At 39.6% G+C, this 18464-nt stretch overlaps 1 protein-coding gene across 1 annotated transcript; it reads right to left on the bottom strand.

The window, feature by feature from the left end:
- Window positions 1-2654: 2654 nt before the first annotated feature.
- On the bottom strand, window positions 2655-17622 carry tmem184c (transmembrane protein 184C). The gene is made up of 10 exons (NM_001016532.2): window positions 17391-17622; window positions 15956-16086; window positions 15839-15875; window positions 14278-14483; window positions 12170-12244; window positions 10345-10438; window positions 9251-9363; window positions 8682-8775; window positions 8288-8459; window positions 2655-4072 (listed from the first exon to the last, which is right to left on the bottom strand). The coding sequence occupies exons 1-10, from the start codon at window positions 17505-17507 to the stop codon at window positions 3780-3782; spliced, it is 1332 nt and encodes a 443-aa protein (NP_001016532.1). The 5' UTR covers window positions 17508-17622; the 3' UTR covers window positions 2655-3779.
- Window positions 17623-18464: the final 842 nt, after the last annotated feature.

Below are 18464 nucleotides of genomic sequence, written 5' to 3' on the forward strand. Positions count from 1 at the left end.
AGGTGCCCCGGGCTGGTGCTGTTCTCTCCTAACAGGGGCACCAGCCCGGGGTAACAGGTAGGCGGTTAAAGTCACTTGGGGGTGCCTAACATTTTGGCACCCCCAAGTGACTTTGCCTTTCCTTCTCCTTTAAGCACTTAACCTACTAAATAAGCACCAAATAGGAGGCTGAAGGCTGCTGATATAGAACAGGCAGCTTTGATAGTGTGCATTATGCAGAGCAAAAAATTGCATAAAGCAGAATTTCGTGAAGTCTGTCCTTGGCCCTTTGCTTTTTGGGCATTGTAAGTACTTTCTTTGCTGATGATACTTGATGCAGGATGCTGCCACTTTGCAGAGCGATGCAAACTGGCAACTGAGGTTTAACGTTGTGCAAAGTTAAATATGTAAATGCAATTTATACCCTAAATGGTAGTGTGTTGGGAGCACTGAGGGATTTTTGTGGATAAACTGTATAACATGTCGATGTTATTCCCTGGCTACTAAAGCAAATAAAGTGCTGTCTTGTGTTAAAAGGGGCATTGACTCAAGGGAGTGTGCAGTGCAAATTTGGACTCCGGTCCAAATCAGCTGGAGAGAGCACAGAGACTGCAACTAAACTGGTAAAGGGGATGGGAGATTTAAACTATGAGTGTAGGTTGTCAGGGTTGTTTTCTCTGGAGAAAAGACACTTGTGAAAAGACATAAGTACTCTTTACAAGTACATTAGAGGGAATTATAGACAAAAGGTTGGGGGATCTTCCCACATGGAAAAGGCCAATGTACCAGAGGCCAGCCCTTTAGAGGAACAGAACTTTCATTTAAAGCAGTGTAAGTCTTTCTTGGTGAGGTGAGGTGGAATTTGCTTAAACTGTCTAGAATACAGGTCCTTTTCAAAAAATTAGCATATTGTGATAAAGTTCATTATTTTCTGTAATGTACTGATAAACATTAGACTTTCATATATTTTAGATTCATTACACACAACTGAAGTAGTTCAAGCCTTTTCTTGTTTTAATATTGATGATTGTGGCATACAGCTCATGAAAACCCAAAATTCCTATCTCAAAAAATTAGCATATTTCATCCGCCCAATAAAAGAAAAGTGTTTTTAATACAAAAAAAGTCAACCTTCAAATAATTATGTTCAGTTATGCACTCAATACTTGGTCGGGAATCCTTTTGCAGAAATGACTGCTTCAATGCGGCGTGGCATGGAGGCAATCAGCCTGTGGCACTGCTCAGGTGTTATGGAGGCCCAGGATGCTTCAATAGCGGCCTTAAGCTCATCCAGAGTGTTGGGTCTTGTGTCTCTCAACTTTCTCTTCACAATATCCCACAGATTCTCTATGGGGTTCAGGTCAGGAGAGTTGGCAGGCCAATTGAGCACAGTAATACCACGGTCAGTAAACCATTTACCAGTGGTTTTGGCACTGTGAGCAGGTGCCAGGTCATGCTGAAAAATGAAATCTTCATCTCCATAAAGCTTTTCAGCAGATGGAAGCATGAAGTGCTCCAAAATCTCCTGATAGCTAGCTGCATTGACCCTGCCCTTGATAAAACACAGTGGACCAACACCAGCAGCTGACATGGCACCCCAGACCATCACTGACTGTGGGTACTTGACACTGGACTTCAGGCATTTTGGCATTTCCCTCTCCCCAGTCTTCCTCCAGACTCTGGCACCTTGATTTCCGAATGACATATTTTGGACCACTGAGCAACAGTCCAGTGCTGCTTCTCTGTAGCCCAGGTCAGGCACTTCTGCCGCTGTTTCTGGTTCAAAAGTGGCTTGACCTGGGGAATGCGGCACCTGTAGCCCATTTCCTGCACACGCCTGTACACGGTGGCTCTGGATGTTTCTACTCCAGACTCAGTCCACTGCTTCCGCAGGTCCCCCAAGGTCAGGAATCGGTCCTTCTCCACAATCTTCCTCAGGGCCCAGTCACCTCTTCTCGTTGTGCAGCGTTTTCTGCCACACTTTTTCCTTCCCACAGACTTCCCACTGAGGTGCCTTGATACAGCACTCTGGGAACAGCCTATTTGTTCAGAAATTTCTTTCTGTGTCTTACCCTCTTGCTTGAGGATGTCAATGATGGCCTTCTGGGCAGCAGTCAGGTCGGCAGTCTTACCCATGATTGCGGTTTTGAGTAATGAACCAGGCTGGGAGTTTTTAAAAGCCTCAGGAATCTTTTGCAGGTTTTTAGAGTTAATTTGTTGATTCAGATGATTAGGTTAATAGCTCGTTTAGAGAACCTTTTCATGATATGCTAATTTTTTGAGATAGGAATTTTGGGTTTTCATGAGCTGTATGCCACAATCATCAATATTAAAACAAGAAAAGGCTTGGACTACTTCAGTTGTGTGTAATGAATCTAAAATATATGAAAGTCTAATGTTTATCAGTACATTACAGAAAATAATGAACTTTATCACAATATGCTAATTTTTTGAAAAGGACCTGTATATGCATAATTTCAAAAGTCCCTGCAACTACGGCTACTGTTGAATTGTGTCTGTCTCCATTTTATGTAAATAGGTTCTTTCATGCTCCTAAACAAACAACCTCATGGGGGGGGGGGGGGGGTAAAACTGAATGTACCCCATGTTACTCCAGTACTACTAAACAAACCCTTTAAATACAGCTTATGGAAATTACAGTTAGCAACACATGGTTTATAGTTTAACATGTTTATTTAGGTCTATTTGGTTATATGGTGCTGACCAGTACATTCTCAGGTCACTTACAGAACTGAGCAGCATTACAAGGTTACTCTTGAGACAGGAAGAGAATACTGCCATCTAGTGCCTAGCTGCCATCCCATGCCGAGCTCAGCCTGTGCTGCTCACATCATCATGGTGTTTCAGCCTCCAACATGAGAGTTTTCAGTGCCCAAGTATTCATAGATTGTAGTTTCAGCTATAACACCATACATGTTTTCTGTAAATTCAATGCGTTCAACTTTTTATGAATCCATTCTTGTGACCTAAAGTTACTGTTATTGACCTCATCTAGTGATCAGGAACACAAAATCTTGTGCAGTTACTTGAGATTTTGTGCCTATATGGGAATGCTGCCTACACAAATGGCATTCCTTGCAGATTAATGCATTGTTATCCGGTAACTTTAGATTTAGCTCTATGTTATTAGATTATTTTGATTCCTGTTCTTTCCAACACTCGATATTGTGAAGTAATTTCACAATGAGGTGACTAGATCTGTCCTTTGCTCCCAAATGTACCAAGGTCTGTAGTGTGAAGTGAAGTTTTGAGAAAACAAGACCTCAGTAAAGATGGTTGGATTTATAAAGGGCCGTGCCCTCCTACAGGTAGAGCACATTTATTGTAGATATGACCCCCACTAGTTTTATATTGGTATATCTTTTGAGAACATTATATCGGGCCCTAGAAGACTGACCATTACCTGGCAGCCTGGATCTATCCAGGTACATTCTTTTCATGTCTGCCCTAGCTACTCCAGAACTCATATGATATATTTGCACGTGTGCAGTAAAAAAAAAAAACTTTCAAGAATGAAAGAATCATTGTTCCTCCTTAAGCTCATCATCTTGTGTAATACAAACCTTAGGGCAATAAAAAGTAACAACTTTCCTAGAATTACTTTCCATCTTTTGGTATTATGTAAACAGTGTCAGACAGAAACACTGTCCCCATGGGTAACCACAAACAACATTTGGCAATTCCTTATGTGCAGGGAAACAGAGCTGTCACTTACAGTAGGCCATTCATTATATAAAAGTACACAACACAGAACATGTTGTTTAGGCACTGCAAAAAGGCTAGGAATCCAAATGGTTGCAACTTTCATCTGGCACCTTACTGTGGTCCGCTACTAAATCTGCTTCAGGGGAGTCAGCGCTGTAAAGTTCCTCAGGCATAGTTGTAGCAGTGGGTGTAGTTTGGGGGGTTATTGTCTGACCAAACCCTTGGTAGTGCCCTGATGGAGATGGTGGTATAGAGGAAGCTGCAGATATGGGATCCTGAGTAGACGAAGACAACAAGCTGGTATGCTCATTTTGTTCCAGGTCGTCATTAAAAAACATCTTCCTGGGTCTCCCCAGTACAGTCCTTCCTGCAAGTATCAAACACAACATTTAATTACAAAAGTAGCAAGGATGAATGCTCTCATAAGATACACACATAAATGGTTAAAAGCATTTAGAAAGTCATCTGTCTAAACTTTTAATACGGAACTCAAAGATATTAAAGGAGAACTACCCCCCCCAGGTACAAAAGCCTTCCTCAACTAACCAACATCAGCCCCCTTCACTCCTCCCTGCAATGTCTATTGCATAAAAAGGTGACACTATTTGAAAACCTAAGATAAAAATTCAAAGCAGCACAAGAGAGTTCCCAGGTGCAATTGTCTGTCCCCAACATGGAGCCTGCAGCAGCACGTGCAGTTAAGGCCAATCAGGAATCAGCTTAAACTGCGCATGCTCCTGCAGTCTCCATGTTGGAGAAGAAACCCGAAGAGGATCGGAATGGACAAAGGATAGCGCCTGGGAAAACCCCTACGTTGCTCTGATTTTTTTCTCTCAGCATTTCTATGTAATAGATGTAATGTAATGTGCTGGGAGGTGAGGGGGCATATGTATCTAGGGAGGTTTAATTCTCCTTTAAAATATTGTTTCTCCCATGGGTTTAATTCTCCTTTAAAGGTGACATTGTGCGGAAAACAATATAGTGCCAATGAATTGTACTTATCTAAAATATAAAAGGAATGTGCTTTATTAAAAATGTATCCAAAAACCCTACTAGTCCCGCCCATCTGTTCCACTTCCTGCTGCCTTCTTTCCCAGGCTGTGCAGGGGGGCGCCGGCGGCACACTGCACTGTAGGATAGGAACCAGCGACCTGACCTGATAGGGGACTGAAGCCTGTATTTGCTTGTGCGATTGCAGGTCTAATTGGCTACTTCCCTCCTACTGTGCTTTGTGGAGGGACAGTTAGGACACACCCATAATTGAAACACGAACAAGGACCTGAGAAAATCTATAGGGAGCTCCAATAAAGGGGCCATTATTACAGATAGGATTAATTTTTACACCAGAGTGAAACCAGCACCATATATTATTCACACCGGCCTAGAAGATTAGAGTCTTTTTCATTTATCCTCTATGGGGGGAATTCACAAAAGTGGAGGTAGCCCTTTTTTGGAGTAAAAGTGGTGGAAAAACTGGTGGAAAACACTTTCTCCAGATTCACAAACAGAAATCCGCCTAAATTTCAACTCAACCACCACTTTTCCATTTTTGGTGAAAGAAAGACAGTTTACAGACACTTTTGTGAATTTGTCGTTTAAACGACATTTATACCACATTTTAACGACATTTTTCCCCGACATTTTCAAAATGGAGTAAAACTCAGTGTAACTCAGTGTTACACTAATTCTAAGCTCTTCTATTTTGTTTTGTTTCGCCCAGTCTCAATTTCACACCTAAGGTAGGGGCCCCATTGGGGAATTATTAACATTAATGGGGATTAGCAGACTATTGTAAGGGGACAAGTTTCTGTCTCACCCTAGAACAATAGGTGCAAAAAGCCTCATTAACATTTTATAAACAAGTAAAACACTGAATAAAAAAGTTTAATTTATATCTTATATATAAAAAGTTTTTACCTCACATTTGCATGATTATGCTAGTTTTAATCAATGAGGCAATAATAACATTTTGTGCGAATATATTGTAAACATTTTTATTAAAAGGATAAGTAAAGCCTCCCAGGCAAATTTTTAGTTTTAGCAGCAGTGCCCCCTCTTTAATCGCCTCACTGACATTTGCCCCAACTTATCTGTGCCCCCATAGCATGTCCAGAACTACAGAGCTGCCTGACAGCATTGGTCCCCACCTGTTCCCAGCAGCCATCTTGGTGATCAGCAAACAGCACAGGCACACTGGCACCCAAACTGGGATATTGGGGTACAAGGTTGGACTGGACCAACCGGGCACTGGATAAAAACCCAGTGGGCCCTAGTCCTGTTGGGCCTCTATTCACCGGGCATGTTGGTGGGGGGGTCGGATTGCTGCTGACCAGTAATGAGTAGGGGCTAGAGAAGAAGGTATTTAGACCCTTAAATTTTGTTAAAAAAGTGGCATTGCACAGAAATATATTAAACATTAAAAAGCCCAACTTGATGTATAGTTTCCCTGGGCAAACTAAAATTACCCCTCAGGAAATGCCCCCAAAGTGAAATGACAAATGGCGTATGAAATGCAATATCCTGCTGGTAAAATCCTTATTGCAAGACTCATGTAGATGTGGGACTGGGTTTGATGACACCGACAGATTTACTAAGAGCTAAAGGCAAATTCATAAAAAAAATGTCGGGAAAATGACAAAATCTGAAAACTGTCTGTTTAAAAGACAAATTCACAAAAGTGGAGATAGAGGTTTTGCGAATTAGGTGGAAAATGCGACAAATCTATCTCCTTTTATTTTGTCTCAATATCATCACTTTTGTGAATTCCCCCCTATGTCTCCTTTAAAAAAAATGTTGTTTCTCCTTTTGCTGCTAAAATAGCATCTACACTTCTGTAGGCTTCCCAATACATCTTGTACCAAGTTGGCTAGATTCACTTACAATATACCCTAAGAGCATGCGAGTCAAAATAGGCCCTGGCATTCCAAATTCACAGAGGCCCAGACATCCCCCCACCAGCTCACTAAATAGTGACTCTATGGCATCTTACAGCAGCCCCTCTGGCATTTGACAGAATCCACAGATTACCAGTTCTGGCCTGCTGGATTGCAACTGGAATTAAAAATCAATTCTATAGGAATACAATTGGGTTGAGGTCAGGGCTCTCTGAAGACCATTCCCTAAACTGGTGCAAGCAAAGAATTGTCAAGAGTGTCAATGTACGCTGTAGATTCGCTTTATTTTGAATTGAGGCCCTATCCCACCATTTCAGACTAGGGGTGGAGCACAATTAATGACTCTAAAGAACAAACTTCTACTGCAGAGTGGCAACAACCTTTGCACCAATGAATGTTAAGAATTCAAATCTAGACCTTTGCACTGGGCATATAGGGGTGGAAGATCTTTAAGAAATTATATAGTTTAATATTGTAAAATTTGCATCTGTATGCAAGTAAGGGTTTGGATTTTGCATTCTGTATTCATCGAAACCCAACATTTTGGGATTGGTGTATCACCAAACAGGCTTATTAGATGAAAGGGGGATGAAAGCAATCAATCTCAAGGAAAGGTGTAAATATGAATGACAAACGACAGACTAAAAGATAACCAAGATCTCTCCTGGCCACATCTGAAGACCCTCTACTTTCACTCATGAGAAAGGGCCATAAAAAATGTAAGCTCTTTACCCTATACAAGCATATAATAGAGGGTAGGTACAAGCTCTCTGCCCTCAAAGGGAGAGATGTGTGGGAGGACGATCTAGGCTTCATATCAGATGACCAATGGAAAGAGGTGTTAGCCTCCCCAAAAACCGTGTCCATCAACTGCAGGCATGAGATGCATCAGTTATACCTCATCCACCGGGCCTACTATACCCCAGAGAAATTACATAAAATCTACCCAGAATCTTCCCCCCTGTGCACCAGGTGCCAGGCAGAAACAGGCACCCTACTCCATACTCTTTGGGCATACCCTCTGCTGGCAACCTACTGGGCCAAAATTCTAAACAAACTAAGAGCAGTGACAGATACAGACCTTATCCCTGCCCCTAAACTATGCATACTAGGTATAACCTCTGGCCTAGAGCTAAACAGCAGCCAAAGGACACTCCTAGCCAAGGCGCTATTCCAAGCCCGTAGACAAATTACCCTCAATTAGAAAGCGCAAGCAGCCCCGTCCTATAACTCATGGCTAAAGACAGTAAACGAGGCATGCATGCAAGAAAGGTACTCACTATGCAAAAAAGGGAAGGTCGTTACTTTTGCCAATATATGGGGGAGTTAGATTGCACACACAAATCAGTAACCTTCTTTAAGTATATACATATGCAAAGGATCACTACTACCCCCCTGGGTTTCTGGAAGTATGCCCCTAGGCATACCTTACGGTACCCCACCCGCCAGAGTGACAGATCAATCTCTAAGCTACTATGTCTATGCTGTGAGGTGTCAGATGTAACTAATACCCCTGCACTATGCTGAAAATGTAAAAGTCTGTAAAATTGTCTTACTGAATGCTAACGATACTGTGTATGTACCAATGTTAATGCTTTGAATTCAATAAAAATTACCTGAATAAAAAAAAAAAAAAAAAAGATAACCAAGGTATTACGTTATGGCCAAAATAAAACTGTGCTACTTACCAACATTTCGTACTTGCTCTGATATATCAGCTCGAATGTCTGATATATCCCACATGGCAAGAAATGAATCAAAACACGAGCCCTCCTCAGCCTCCTGAACATATGGCTTATATGTGAAGCTAAAATGGTGCGCCACAGCAGCCAGGAACATTTCAACACAAATAATGAAGTCCTGGAATATAATACAGAATGGGTTAAATGCCACACACAAGGTTTTACACTGCACAGAAAAATACTCTCTTATTGCTGGGAGTACTTGCAATAGCACCCCCTTTCCAAGAGACAGCAGCTAAAAGCTCTATTTACTTCATTATGTCTAAAACAGATACCTGTTATAACACAATAATATGGCTTACATTTTGGAAGTACCAGAAGCATTAGATAAGTAATATACCTGTAGTCCAGTAGCCACATCTTGAACTTTTTTCCATTCCCATGTATTGGAAATTACACCCGCCTTTACCAAGATGGCTATGAATACAGCTTGCCTGGAGGGCAAATGAGAAAAAGTGTAAGTTACTTAAGCTAATGGCAAGATCAAAAGGGATACTATGCATAGATACGTATGATGTATTGATAAACTATTTACACAAGTCTTTTGCTTTGCTTGACAAAGGAGGACAAAGTCACACCATATAAATCAAAATTATTAAGGCAAGACTTAACTGGGTTTTGTACCTGGAAAGCATATGACAGACATAACTATGTTCTCTGCAACAGATGTACGGACCCACTTCCACTGATTAGGAATATAAGGAACTGTGGGTACCACCAATATAAAAGGCATAAAATCAAATAATCCGAGTGACCCAGTCACTGTAGGACCAGAGACAGGGCACTTGTATGAAACAAGAATGTTAACGTTGCAATGACAAATGGGACAGGTTCCAATTACCAAGAAAACAGTGAAGCTGGTAAAGAGTGCAGGATAAAAAGCAACTGTCATTTCTGAAAAGCGCTTACCAAAATGAGACAAAGACGACCATCTTCACACATAGAAACTTGCCAACTGGCTGAATGGGGTTGAGCTCTTCTTTGAGTACTTTATAAAACAGAACAAGGCAATACATAGCAAACTAGTAAAAGACAAAAAAAAAAAATAATAATAAATTAAATGAAAGGTAACAGGCCTCTATGTATAAAGAATAATTACATTAAAGAAGAAGGAAAGGGTGTAAAGTGCGACCCCCTAAACAGAAAGGCCTCATGTCCCTGTAGCTGATCGCTTACTGTTTTTTCCTGGATATCCTGTATATTGCCTGCAGTCTCCGATTTTCCAAAACACTATATTTCTACTATTGCGGCCGCCATGTTGTATATAGAAATCATTCCAACATGGCGCTGCGTAAGTTACTGCGCCTGCGCGAACCTTCTCCCTCCCCTAGACACGAGCGAGACCTACTCTACCCGAGCGCTCCTGCTTTTTGAGATGGAAAGCTCATTCACAGTCTATGTTAAATGCGCATGCGCTTCCTGAGTAGCTGGTCGTAGTGTCTGTGCAGAAGCAATGCATTCTGGGAATCTTCTTTACACAGCTCAGCGTTTTTTCTTCCTGTTTGGCTTCTGATCTTCTGAACGATTGAAATATGGGGAGGCTTAAGGGCACTATTGAGACAACTGAAGGTATGCCTGCAGCTTGAAATTAACTCTTTACTAGCCTTTCCATCTCCTTTAAAAGCCAAACAAAATCTAGGAAAAATAAACCCATAGCTTTATTGTGCGCTGCTTACATTTTACTATTTTCAGCCTGAAATTGTAGGATAAAGCCCTAAAAATAACAAATTGCAGGATGTTCTGAACATGAAATAGTTGACAGACACCAATTGTATGAAAGTGACTTCCATTGTAGGTCCCCAAAGGATACTGTCCGATACACAATACATGCAAAGGTTTTTTCATAACCTGTCCGATTAACATGGTACGAAAATTACTGGGAGTATAGTTTAGAGCCCACACACTGTCCAAAAATCGTGTATGTGTATGAACAAGCTTTAGGCTATCATTTCACACACAGCTAACATAACAATATAGTTCATTATAAAGATTGAAATTCCTACCACTTGTGAGACGTTGTTTATTATAACCAAGTATGTCCAGGCATTTTTTACACTGAAGTCACCTTCACCGTATACTCCAGTCAGCTGACAAATCCTGAAAACAATAAACAGAAAAAGAAATGTTTATTCCATTCAATTTCCCACGCACCCACTGCGAATGGGACCAAGATATTTATGACACATTTTAGGACTACCTGTGAAATACTAAAGAAAGGGTCCTGCTATGTTCTGAATCAGAACATGTTGGTGAAGCACAGATTACATAATAATCTTGATTACACAACCCAAGTACCAGGAATGGCCCATGTGCCCTTGTGTGGTGACAAGTGGTGAGCGGGGGGGATCATAAAGATCCTCTGGGACCTCCATTTCCCCTAACCAGAGCCCAAACTAAGGGTAGGCAGACAAAAGACACCCCCTACCCCAGCCACTGCACCCTAGGCATGTGCCTCTACCACTAGTTCTGGCCCTGCAATAGGGCCAACATTTTATTATTAATAAATATAAGTGGTTTGGAACATATGGAGAGCTGAGAGAAGTAAGAGAGGCTTGGGTTTTAGCAAATTACCCTATTCCACCAACCCTGCTCCCCCAACAAAAAGGTCAGTATGTTCTAAGTATTCTGAGTTTTACTGCTAATGCTGATGGTCTATTAAGTTTTTAAACTGAACTTAAAATTAAATCTTTATTAAATAGGTTACTAATTTACAGGCTTAGGGGTAAAAGGATAGCAACATTAAAGGAAAACTATGCCTTCATTATAAATACTTAACATACTTAACTTACATAAGTAAAGAGTTTTACTATATATATACACTGCATCTACATATTAGTCACCATTTCCTCATATATTTTACCTTGAGCCACCATTTTGTGACATTCTGTTTCTGCTCTCAGAAAACACAACAGGAGATAATTCAGATGTTAACTATAACAGGAAGGAGCCTGGGAGTAAACAGAGCTCTGTCGATTCATTGCCTTATATTGGAGATTTTCATTTTGGGATTATTCAATGGCATATACATATGGGCTGTTATGTGGTATACAATTATAGGGGCATATTTTTCTTTTAACCAGGGATCTTCCTGCACAGGCACCTCTCTTCTCTTCCCATCTGCTGCAATGACACCCCCAGAACAGTGCTTGAAAATATAAATTTAAAGCATACATGGCCCTTGCTCTTTGTTAGCAATCGCCACCAGAGAGCACAGAACCAAAGCTCAAGTGGCCTGTCATGCTGTCTACCAACCCTACTGCATGGCTCTGTCATTTCAGCATTGGCACAAGGGTGCGGGTACATTCGGAAATAGGGTCTTGCTGCAGATGGGGAAAAGGAACGGGGGTCATAGCAAAGGTTATGTTTACCTATGTTGTCCTTCATTATTACCTGTGGGGTAGAAATTAACAGCTTTTTTCAAGTTAGCGTTATTTGTTCTGCCTGCAAATGTTTATAAAGAATCGACTCATATAACTCATCCAATCATATAATATTTATGCTGTTTTAACATTTTTGCCCCCATTTCATTTCCAAGTACAGAGTCACTTCATTGATCGGCTGTTTCTATTTTAATAAATGTCAGTAGGGCAACTAACTTAGCAAGAGATCCTGATGGCCACATTGCAATATATTATATTTATTGGCAGATGGCTATAGCATTTCAGAATGCATAATATAAGCTGATAAGCCAAAAACATTTATCGATCACATCATATATCCAACTTTTTTCATCCTAAAAGAGTGTCTAGCTGAGTATCCATCCAGTAAGTCACTTAAAAGTATCACAAACTATTTTACTATATTCAAAGCCCTTTGAAGCATACTTACAAGGCAATTACAGTTGTGACAGGTCGAACTACGGTATACTGAAGTACTCCCAGCTTGCATCTGAACAACAGAACACTACAAGACAATCATATATATTATTTAAATATTTTAATTCACAAGTCTTTTGAGGATAAGAGATTTATTTCTAACATATCTATGTATTGATCTAAGTAGACAGACACAGACCTGCACTTTCCAGACAAATTTGCCAATATACCAAAAGCAGCAAACAAGGCAACAAATAAAATGACTTTTTTTGCTTTACGTTTAGTTTGCTACTGTGTATTCTCTCTAATGTAAGTAATTACTTAAAGGGGTGGTTCATCTTTAAGTTAACTTTTAGTATATTATAAAAAGGACAATTCTAAGCAACTTTTCAGTTAGTCTTCATTATTTATTTTTTTATAGTTTTTAATTATTTGCCTAACTCTTTGCAGCTTTCAAACAGGGGTCACTGACCCCCGCAGCAAAAAGACTATTGCTCGGTGAGGGTACAGTTGAATTGTTATTTTTAAAAACGACAAATAAAAAATGAAGACCAAGTGCAATTTTTTTCAGAATATTACTCTCTACATCATATTAAAAGTTAATCAAAGGTGAACAACCCCTTTAAAGTTCCTAAACCTGATTGTTTTGCCAGCCTGATCCTTTTTAGCCTGTCAGTTATAGATTCTAATGCTAAAGGATTTCTGCTGCACAAATATGGCCGCCCCCTCATAGAGGAACTTGGGGGATCAGATAGGTAATGTAAAAGAATCAAACAAAACTTGTATGGCACACTTATAAGATTTAATTTCTAAAACACTTGTATTATTTCAAATTTTGTAATTTCACCACTAGATATTCTCTGATAACCTGTTTAGTTGTTGTACCAAATGTGATTTTATTTTCACTTTATTTTATTGCAAACATAACAGCAATGTTAACAATGGAAATTACACTGTATATGACGGTTACTACTTGATTGCTCAATAAAAGAAATGTTAAAAAGAAAAAAAAGATATTCTTTTATAGATAGATTAGGAAGCATTTTTACACTTACAATTAAGATGAACAATATTACTAAAACTTAATGTCAAGACCTTATTTTACCTTTTTTTAAGTTTTAATTCTTCTTATATCTGTGTTTCGTGATGTTTCTAGTGTGTACTGTGGAACACGTATTAAAATGTTACTCTGGAGTTCAAGTTGACCTGGTATGTGGCTGGCATGTTGTCACAACAGACAAATTTTAGCGAGGATAAAAAAACATTTTGCAAAATATGTTATGATGTTTTTTTAAAATTAATTATTGGTGCTGTTTATCTGTTAATATATGTAGACAGACAGATAGATAGATAGATATAGAGCGTCGTCGCACATCTCAGGAAAATAAAAATAACCACCACTTGGGCCTTTGTCAAAGTGCACAACAAACACAACGCCTTCCTGACAAACCCCTAGTGGCGGGAAGATCACAGAGACATAGACAAATGATGTCAACAAATGTCAGTGTGACCAAAATGTACACAATAAAATCAGATATGCCCAACCATAAAAGAAATATATAACACAAAGAAAAAATTTGAAAAATGTAAATCATAATGAAATGAAAATCAAAATAACAAAGAGTAAAAGAGCATATAAGGCAGGAAAGTAGGAGCCAGTCCAGCAAAAGTAGGTCGGAAAAAACATACAAAAACGATGTATACCAAGCAAAGTATAGCCAAACCAGGGGTACCCAAGGGAGAGCAGATCCTTGCATTCAGAGCAGTTACGATAAGGACCAATAACTGACAACCGCATCAGTTTTGCAGGTATCAATAGGCTGGGCAGGAGGACCCGCGCATGTAAAGCTTAGGTACAGGGTTCGTTACAGTGCATGACCTAAGACCCAAGTGGCGGCCAAAATTTTAGGAAAATAGAAATAACTATTATTGGTGGAGACATAGTTCTGAGAAGTGCGGCTTCTTCTCTATGATGCTCTGTTAATCCCCATGAAATTGCTCCTAAGCAAGCTAACATATGAGTGCCTACCTTCCAGTGGTTTCAATATATAAAACAGCTCTAACAAATCTATTCCTGTATAATAACCATTATTCCAGTCTTCTAGTCAGCGCAATACTTACTCTCCCATTGCCCAAGGTGGACAGCAGCATAGAGGAGGAAGATGTCTTTGTTGGTCTTTGGCTTCAAGAACTAGTGCCAGATTTGGGCAACGATTAGTTAGATAGTTTAAAAGGAAAATCATGAAGTTGTAGATGACATAAGCTTCATAGCATTCTCGGCATGTGTCAACATAAATAGCAATGTCAGGATATTTCAATGCGATCCACTGTGTTGTTGATGGCAATCAGAGGAAATAAAGAAAGCATGTTTAAAATAAGAGGAAATATGCCACAGAAAAAAGAATGACGTGCACTCTACTTGACACATTTAATTACATTTCTGACTGATTATTTTTAATGTTTTATAGTACTTGCTACTCTGACATAGCCCTTCTATAGAGCTGAGGTATTAGTTACAAAACTGCTTTCCTGTATTACTTGTTTCTCCTAAACTCAACGCCCTACATCATTTCCAGATTCAATTTTGAGCCAATGACCTTCCTTTGGGCAATGGGGGTTGCAAAGATAGCTTTGTGTAGAAGTTTTAAAATATGCAAAGAAAACATGGAGACAAGAGTCACATGTATACATGTCCCTGATTTTGACTGTTGGTGGAAGATTCACAGTCTCAGATCAGTAAACATACTAGTCATTCCAGCTTTTCCTGTGATTCTTCCCTTAGGGCTCATACATAGTGTAAAAATATCAGCAACTGGGATCCTACTAGAGCGAGACAAAAAAAAAAAAAAAAAAAAAGGCCCAAATTGCCAGAACACAGTTTCATCCACGGATACATGGTGCGAATGTACAATTCATTTTGATACCCTCACTTGTCTGAAAAAACACTACCTATCGTAGTATTATAGTATAAAATAAAAGCACTGCTAAATTGTGTTTGGTTCAGGAAAAAAGAGGTTCCATTTCTGGTGAGAACTGCATGAATAAAGCTGGCCATTCAAGTAACGATTTTTCCTTCCTCAATGACCAACAAAACCTTCAATTTATAATAAGTTTAGTATGCACAGAACAAGCATACATCTAGCGATCTTTCATCCAATATCAGTCAGAAAATCGGTTTTAAAATTTTCAGCGTTAAGCATGAAAATGTGTCCATTGTCCAACTGTTTGCAGGACCAAGCATGTAGTGTTCCTAGCTTTAACTAGAGGATATCGCTTGAAATGGTAGTTTTTGTTGATGGACAAATGATCGTTTCAGGATAAGGTTGGTCCTAATATACCTAAAGGATGTTTTAAAAACGTGTATGCCCAGCTTTACTTGGATATGTCAAGCCATGTTTCAATTATGTGTCTGTGGTTCTTCATACCCTGCTACTGCTGGGTAATATAGCATTGGTAGATGCCTGCCATATGATAATGTGTAGTGTAATAAAACTGAGTTGTACTACAGTACAGGTCTTTAAAATTACAGATAAACAAACAGAGTTACAAATAAATGGAATGCCATTCTAGACTGCTATATATGACTAGTCAAGTGTTTGTAGCCTGTCATGTTTACACTACATTTGCAAAAAATTCTTTCATCAAGAATTTCAGAAGAATAAAACATAACTATTATACTTACACTGTCTACACTGTAAATTGGCACCATCCACAGGATCCTGTTAAAAGAAGAACGTGCTTAGTGAAATACAGTTTATTTAAATGCAAGCAGCTAGGTGATAAGCGGAGATGGACTTACCTTATTATAGGCTTCTGCAACTCTGGCTGTGTATAATGAACCAAATGCTGCAAGATACCCCACAGAGATATTGGTATGGTCATGAGAACAAATATCCCAGCAATAAACCACGCCTTGGTGTGCACACCAACCTGTAAAACAGCACAACAATTTTACTTTTCTGTATATATGTCACCTGCCAATGGCAAATATCAATAAACTGCTTTACCCATAACACAAAAAAATATTAAAGGGATTCTGTATGGTGTACTTTTATTTCCAAATTATACTGTTTACATAGCAAAGAATTCATTCCACCATTCAAAATGTTATTCTTGAACCAACAAATGTATTTTTAGATGTAATATTGGTGTGTAGGTGCAACTGCATTGTGCCTGAGTCTGAACTTTCAGAAGGAGCCAGCGCTACGCATTAGTACTGCTTTCAGGTAACCTATTGTTTCTCCTACTCCCATATAACTGGAGGAGTCCCAAGCTGGACTTGGATTTCTTACTACTGAGTGCTATTCTGATACCTACTGGGAGCTGCTATCTTGGTCCCTTTCCATTGTTCTGCTGATCGGCTGCTGGGAGGGGGGTGATATCACTCCAACTTGCAGCATAGCAGTAAAGAGTTCATCAGAGCACAAATAACACTGCTGTGTCACCCTGGGAAATAAAGAATATGGCTAGCCCCATGTGCCATTTCATATTTAAATATAAAAAAAATTTGTTTGTCCTTTTAAAAGAAATGGATTTCAACACAGGATTCTGCTGGAGAAGCTTTATTAACTGATGTGTTTTGAAAAAAAGATGTTTTCCCATGACAGTATTCCTTTAAAGGAAAAGGACTACATCACTGGGGGGTTCCAAAATGTTAGGCACTCCCCAGTGACTTTAACCGCTTACTTGAAACCCCCAGCCGGGCGCATAAAAGCAAGTTTGTGTCTTTCATTGGAAAATAATTGAATTTTGCACTGGAGATCATGTTCAATACTAACCTGGTAATTGTCAGTTCAAGCCTTGTGTAATCGCCATTCTATATTGAGCAGGGCACTCTTTACCCCTTGTATTGGTTATTGGCCGCTTTATTACATGTTAATAACATATTATTAAAGCATATTTATTAACGGTCAACATAATCTGCAGCGGGTACATTCAAATTTACGTATCAAATTAGCCAATAACAGATACAGAAGGTAATGAGGGCCAAAAAAGCTTACGTTTAGGAATTATTTACCTCTTTATTTACCTCTTTTGACAGTTGCAGTTTTGTATGAAAGCTGTATGCTCAATGTATACACCCATTTACTGTCCAGCACTGCACAATATGCTGGGGCTTTATAAATGCGTGTTAAATTATTATTATAATAATAATAGTAATAAAGGCAGTGTTAAACTGAATGTTGACTTAACTTGAATGAATAAAAGAGTAAATAACATGACAAAGTACACACCTCCATCTTCTGCAGCTTCCAGATGCATATTGGAACGCCTACAATTAGCCCCACAATATAGAGTAAGACCACCAGGGGTCGGATCCACCTTCTCCAGTTCCCGCAGGTGCACGGCATGCTGGGAGAGACTCAATCTCTGATCCAGGGGTTCTCACAGCATTCCGCCCAACAGTCCCAACAGCACAACTCGCAGCCCCAGATATAGCGGTGTAGCTCCTAGGTTCCTACCGGGCAGCTCATCCTGACAAAATACACTGGCGTCACAAGCCTCATCTCGCGAGAATGTGACCTCACAGCAATGTGACAGTGACAGGAGCGCAGTCATGTGATGCGGTGCCGCCTATGGGGAGCGCTGCCCAGGAGCTGAGTGCCTGGGATTGTGAAATCATAAGCTGCTGGTAACAAGCACTACTCATGTGATTTGTATGTGCTTATAGCCGCTGCTTTTGCCACCAGAGCCTCCAAAACTTTGACAAACGCTAAATCATTTATTGTTTTCTAATTTCTTTTGTACTTATGATTTCGACTTGCGCCAGGGAACAAAGGGTGAAAAAACATCAAAATATACTTTTCGTTTTTTTTACTCTGATCAAGAAGCAACTTGTTCCGAAAAAAATAAGAGACATTTTTTTCATAGCTTCTACTGGTACATTCATTAGAGATCAGTGTCCCCCAGACTGTAACATATTTTGTTTTATTCTGCTCTGCCCTTAGTACTTAGCGCCCAGTACTATCTACTATTAGTGCTTTGTGGCACCAGGCATGTTCCTTCCCCTGACGTTCACTGGGGGGGGGGTATATTTATCATGCTGTGTAAAAAGTGGAGTGAAACATTACCAGTGATGTTGCCAAGGGCAACGCATCAGCAATTAGAATTCAACAGAAAACCAAAGCAAAGCATCTGATTGGCTGCTATGAGCAATATTACCAGTAATGTTTTACTCCACTTTGTACACAGCATGATAAATATACCCCTGGGTGTATTTATCATACTGTGTAAAAAGTGGACTAAAGAATTTCCAGTGATGTTGCCAAGGGCAACCAATCAGCAATTAGATTTCAACAGTTAGAAAA

This window comes from Xenopus tropicalis, chromosome 1, assembly GCF_000004195.4.
Source record: "Xenopus tropicalis strain Nigerian chromosome 1, UCB_Xtro_10.0, whole genome shotgun sequence".
NCBI classification, from domain to species: domain Eukaryota; kingdom Metazoa; phylum Chordata; class Amphibia; order Anura; family Pipidae; genus Xenopus; species Xenopus tropicalis.